This window comes from Rhinolophus ferrumequinum, chromosome 17 (genome assembly GCF_004115265.2).
Source record: "Rhinolophus ferrumequinum isolate MPI-CBG mRhiFer1 chromosome 17, mRhiFer1_v1.p, whole genome shotgun sequence".
NCBI lineage: Eukaryota > Metazoa > Chordata > Mammalia > Chiroptera > Rhinolophidae > Rhinolophus > Rhinolophus ferrumequinum.
In genome coordinates this window covers 41,756,285-41,762,284 of record NC_046300.1, presented here as the reverse complement: position 1 = coordinate 41,762,284, position 6,000 = coordinate 41,756,285, and the positions used below count along the sequence as shown (strand labels likewise).

The 6,000-nt window shown below is 53.9% G+C and overlaps 1 protein-coding gene across 1 annotated transcript in view; it reads left to right on the top strand.

The window, feature by feature from the left end:
* The first annotated feature begins 367 nt into the window (after positions 1 to 367).
* CAND2 (cullin associated and neddylation dissociated 2 (putative)) overlaps positions 368 to 6,000 on the top strand; it is a 30,297-nt gene continuing 24,664 nt past the window's right edge. The window contains exons 1-2 of the mRNA XM_033132624.1: positions 368 to 477; positions 5,527 to 5,670. Of these exons, the coding sequence (XP_032988515.1) occupies positions 410 to 477; positions 5,527 to 5,670 (212 nt within the window). The 5' untranslated portion in view covers positions 368 to 409. The remainder of the gene's footprint in view (positions 478 to 5,526; positions 5,671 to 6,000) is intronic.

Here is a 6,000-nt window from a genome sequence, read left to right as displayed (position 1 = left end):
TACACAGCAGGGGACCTGATGGAGTTAGGATTCAACGTAAGACTGATACCATGCCCATGCCATGCAAGCAGGGTCCAACGGGACAGAGGGCAGAGCTGTGGACCCACGGGCATCATAAGGAAGAGTTGTCAGGTGAAAAGTGGTGAGCTCCCCGTCTCTGGGGGTGTGCAAGTTGGTGCCGGGCGTCCACGGGCAGGGGGCAGACACTGGGCTAAGACCGCGGAGCCCCTCGCGGGCCCCCTTCGGCCTCCCGCGTTGGCGGCGGCCTAGGCTAGAGCCGGGCGCCGGCTGGGCGGGGCGGGGGCTGCTATTTCTGTCTGGTGAGCGCAGCCCGCTTGGCGAGGCGGGGCAGGGGGCGCCCGCGCCGCCATATTCCCTCCCGCTGGCCGGTCCGCGGCGTGCAGCCACCATGAGCACCGCCGCCTTCCACATCTCCAGTCTCCTGGAGAAGATGACGTCCAGCGACAAGGACTTCAGGTGCGACCCGCTGCCCGGCCCACCTTTCCGCCTCCATCGAAACCCCCAGCCTTCTTCCCCTCCTGTGGAGCCGGCCCGACCCCAGGACCCTGCAGCCGCAGCCTCTTCTCCCCGCGTTAAGCACCGCCCTCTCTCCGCACCTTCCCCCCTGCCCCCCCCACTCCTCCCCGCCTCAACGCCCCCAAGGGAGCTTTGGCCCCGCTTCTCCCCAGATGCAGTCCTTCGCTCTCCGTGACTATAATCCCTGCTTCGTCTCCTGCCGTGCAAACTTCAGCCCTTGCCTCTTGTCCCCCCTTCAAAGCCCCAGCTCCGTCCCTCTGCGCCCTTCCTCTGTCTCTTCTCTCTTCATTTATGACCAGCCCTTGTCTTGCCCCGCATTTGATGCGCCCATAGTGAAGCCCTCGGCCTCTCCTGAGGGACTCCAGAGCTGCCTGTTCATCCCCGCATTGAAACCCGGCCCCATCTGGGGGGACCACAACCCCGAGTTGACTTTCTCACTATGTCCTCAGCACCCTCCCCTCCGCAATCTTCTCCTCAAAATCACCCCAGGCCTCCTCCCTGCACATCAGGGCATCCTCTCCCATCCCCTCCCCTCCCCTGTTTGTTTTGACACAGCCTGAAGGAGGGTTTGCAGTCACAGGTAGGTAGGTGATGGTTGGGGTGGGGAGTTCTAGGTTTTGTGTGCCATTCCCCTTCGTCCCCCTCCCCCCAGCATTACTGAACCACACAGAAACAGGGCTGAAAAGAATGGAGGAACCCTCTGGGCCAACCCCCTTATTCTCAGGGGGAAACTGAGGACCAGGGAGACGAAGGGATTGGCCCATGGTCACATAGCAAGTTCTGGACCTTCTGAGCTGAAAAGAGCCGGTAGAGGCCAACATAGCTGCACCCATTCATTGAACATTCTATCAGTTTATCCCCATTTTACAGAAAAGAAAACCGATCCCAGAGGCATGAAGGGCCTAGATGCAGAAGAGCTAGGAAGTGGAGGACTTTGTGTCCAAATCCGGGTCAGTGTAACACAAAGACTGAGATCTTAGCAAGGCCATCTGATTCCAGCACCTTCACAGGTGAGGAGACTGACCTCTCGGTGTCCTCCTGAAACCCATTCCCCAACACCCCTCAAAAGCCTCCAGAACAGCATGAGTAGAGCCTTTGAGCCACAGTCCTGGGTTCAGATCCTGACCCAACCACTTACAGGCTGTGGGACCATGGACAGACTGCTTAACCTCTCATGAGCTTCAGCTCTGTTTCTATGAGGTGGAGATGATGACAGAACCCACCTCAGAGGGTTGATGTAAGGATGAAATGCGTTAATACCTGTGGAATGTTTAGAGTAGTGGCTGCCACCAGGGAAGCACTTAATAAATGGGCACTATAATGATTCTATGCGATCAGAAATCTACCATGCCCCCTCCCCACTCTGGGCCTTTACCCGGAAGCTCTGTGCTCCCCCCCTTCATTTCCCCCTTCACTTGGCTAGCTCCTACTTAGTTGTCACCTGTTTGGGATGCCTCCTGATACCCAGCCAGGTTTAGACACCTCCCCTGAGCTGCCACACCTCTCCTGCCCATCTCTGCTGTGTCACTTCTTAGCGGTGGGAGACCTAGGGCTCCTGTACCACCAGACTGTGTGCTTCCTTTTTGTGTCCCAGAGCCTGTTCTAGTTACACACAGTAGGTGCTCAGTGAATGTTTTCTATGTGCCAAGGTCCCTGATGTGCTGTCCAGTGTAATCTCATTCAGTCCACCTGTCTGCCTGGGTGATAGTGATTGTTCTTCCTGTTCTCCAAAGGCTTGGAGAGGTGAAGTGACTTGCCCAAGGTCACACAGCTGGCCAGTGGCAAAGGGGATTTGCACCACTGTCTCTAGGGTCTTAGGTCTATTCTCAAGAAGAGGGAGTTTGCCCTGCCACCTAGAACTTGAGGGTGTTGGCTTTGCCACTGCCCCTTGCAGCCTGCTCAGCCAGTGGCCCTGGGAACACTTAAAACCACCCAAGCCTATGAGGATGGTGTCTATTTTTAAAGTCCAAATACCAGGGCGGCTGGGTCCTGCTGACCAGCTGTCCAGGCACCCATGTGGCCGAGTGTTTCAATTGAGTCGCCTCTAAGGTTTCTCTGGAATGAAACTGAGACTGTGTCCTCTGGCACCTGAAGGCAAGCAGTGACTGCAAATGGAGGTCCGAGGCAGAGGTCCTTCAATCCCTGTTATTCCTGGGCCCCCTCTCTGTGGGCAGGAGGCTGCTCTATTCCTACTCAGACTTCAACAGTGAAATGGGGAAACTGGGGGGTCTGAGGAATTCCCACATCATTTCTTGAAAACACAGTGGTATTGGTTGAGTAGCCAGGAGACCTGACTAGTGGGCTGATTCTCCTCCCAACTTGCTGTCTGACCCTGGACAGTTCCTGCAACCTCTCTGAGCCTAGTTTCCCCATCTGCCTCATGCTAAGAACTCATTGTTCTATTAAAATCTCCCAAGAATGGGGCAAAGAAAATTCCCATTTTATAGATGGAAAAAGTGAGGCTCAGAAAGGAGTCAATTGCTTAAGGTCACTCAGTTGATAAGTGGCAAGGCCAATATATTTACTTAAGGCCAAACTTTGGTGCTCAAGCTCTTAGCTACCAAATTATACATTTTCCTGTACACCCCGCCTCGCTCTCCCTCTCCACACCCCCACCCCCACCATACGCGTATATACAATAGGGCTTTCTTTCTCGGAGAGCTGAGTGTTTGCAGGAATTTGGGGGTGTCTGAAATGCTGGGCATATTTCAGAAGGGTTTGTTTCTGAGTTCAGGTTTTCACGTAACTGTTTGGCTCTGGGCTCTGAGCCCTGTTAGAGGCTAGCCCTTCCTGCCCTTACCCTGTCCCCCAGACCCTCTTTGGACCTGTTCTTTCTTGGGGCCTGGAGTCCCAGAGATGAAACTCACACCATGAGTTCACAGTTTATTGGGGGAGACACACTGGTGACCAAGCTTGTGTGAGAAGTGCTATGATGAAGGGTGCAGAGTGCTCTGAGAGGAACCAAGTGTGCTGAGAGGGGTGTGGGTGGGGGATAAGGCAGGGTGGTCAGAGGAGTCATCCCTGAGGCTGGGACATTTGAGTTGGGCCCTTGACAGAAGAAGAGATGTTCAACAGGTTTTCTACCTGTTGAAAGAGGGGGACATTTTGGGCAAAGGAGCACATCCCTTGGGTTGCCAGGCTAAGCAGGGTCTCCATGAACTGCAGCAGAAATGTAGCTTAGAGACCCTGCCTGCCTTCTCAGAATGTCCCATCGGCTGGACAGACCTAGGAGTGCTGTGCCTACCTCAGACCTTGGCCTGGCTCAGATCCAAACTTTCCTTCACCTTCCCTCGGCTGCTTTTCATGTGATGGCCAGGCCCAGAGGTGGGCACCGTCAGCCCTGCCACTCCTTCCTCACCTCCAGCCCAGCCTCCATCCTCTCTCTGCAGCTTGAGGCTTATCCCAGCTGTTAAAAATAAACAGCTATGACATCGACAAATGTCCTCCTAGTAACAAGGCGCTGTGGGCTGCCATGAATTCCAGCAGGTCTGAGCCTGCAAAGATGAGGCCAGCTGTGACTGATTTTGCCACAGGCTTGGAGGTATGGTTCTTGGTTGACTGGCTCGAGCCAGAAAACAAGGCTATTGTGAGAAGGCAGGGTGGCCTGGTGGATCAGCAAAAGCTGGAGGCTTCCTAGGGCTGCCACTCTTTGGTCCCAACTCCACGGCATCTCTCCTTGTTACTCTGTCTGGCCTTCTCCTGAAGTCTCCACTCTCAAGGGCCTGCAAGAGCCAGTGAACAAGTGGAGTGGACCTGGTGGGAACCTGGTGACCTGGGGAGTGTGTGTCCCACCTGAAGAGGGCAGCCACAACTTGACTAGAGCCAGTTATTGTCACCAGGGTCTATAGACCCAGTTGTATCCAAATATTATATTTCCAAGAGAATCTGGAAATCAACACATTTATGTCAACTCTCCTAATTTTCAAATATTGATAACTAATCCAAATTATCAAAACACGTTTGCAAGGTGGACACAGCCGAGGGCTGTCAGTTTAAGACTCTGCTCTCCCCTCTGAATCTTGGCAGGAAGGGTGCTCCACAATGACCCTGCAGCACCAGCTCTCCTGGCCTTCTAGCCGCTGCACTTTCAAATGCCCAGGACAGGGCATCAGGCCATACAGATCTGCCCACCTGGGATGGGTAGCCCTTGACTCTGATTCCCACCCTTGCTCAGGGAGCCATAGCTGGAGACTGGTCAGCCGTTGATGCCTCTAAGATACGCCCTCAGCCCATCAGCATGGCCTAGGGCAGTGGTTCTCGGAGTGTGGTCTCTGCCCGTCAGCATCAAACAGGAACTAGTTAGAAATGCCCCAACTCAGACCTATTGATTCAGAAACCCTGGGGGTGGGGTCCAGCAGTGTTTAACAAGCCCTGCAGTTCACTGTCATGCTGGCTACAGTTTGAGAACCACTGGTCAAAGGGCAGGGGCTGAGTCTATTCTCTGAAGTGGAAGTGGGCAGAGCAGGGCCCCTCTACTTGCCGACACCTGACTTGGTTGTAAGGTGTCTGTTCAACCTTCTAATGTGAATGAGATGTGAATGATGTACCGTGCAATTATAACGGCAGTGCCACTCACTGATTGTTTATTTACTGCCTGTTCACGGTGTGCTAAGTGCATCACATTTATTTTATCTTCCATACAACCCCATGAGGCAGGTACTAATCTCATCCCCCTTTTCAGACAGGTAAACTAAGTTTCAGTGATGTAAATTGACTTTCCCAAGTTCACATTTGCATAAATGGCAGAAGCCAAAGCCACCAACTCTGAAGGCTTAAGTATTTAGCTAGTTTGCCACTCCTAGTTGGCCACGATGTGGCAGTTGGTGTCTTTCACACACAGGTGGTAGCCAGACTGTGCCCACAGCCCAGATACTCTACTTGCCCTTGAATCTGTGTACCAAGGTCTGCTTCTGGGGGAACCATAAGATCCTGCCAAATCACCAGAACGCAGGAGCTCCTCAGCAACCTTCCTCTGCCCTCCCCACCCAGGTTCATGGCCACCAGTGACCTGATGTCAGAGCTGCAGAAGGACTCCATCCAGCTGGATGAGGACAGTGAGCGCAAGGTGGTAAAGATGCTGCTTAGACTCCTGGAAGACAAGAACGGCGAAGTACAAAACCTGGCGGTCAAGTGGTACGTGTCAGCCGTGGTGGGGACAGGTGGGAGCTCCCCGGGGGTCCCTGCCCCTTTGGGTACAGCCTCTGAGGGAATTGCTGAGCAGCTCTCGGAGCCCCAGTGGAGTTGAATAGTACCTTGGTCTGGGTTTCCCCAGAAGTAGACCTGGCAATAACGATTCAGTTGTAAGTTTATTTGGGAAGTGTTTCCAGGAAACTCCAGTACGGGAATAGGGGTGTGAGGCAGGGAAGGAAGAAAGCCAATAAAGGCTGTATTATCAAGCAAGTAACTGCTGTGGGAGAGCAAAGCTTAACCCTCCTCTGGGACAGCGTGAGACATGCCCCCGAG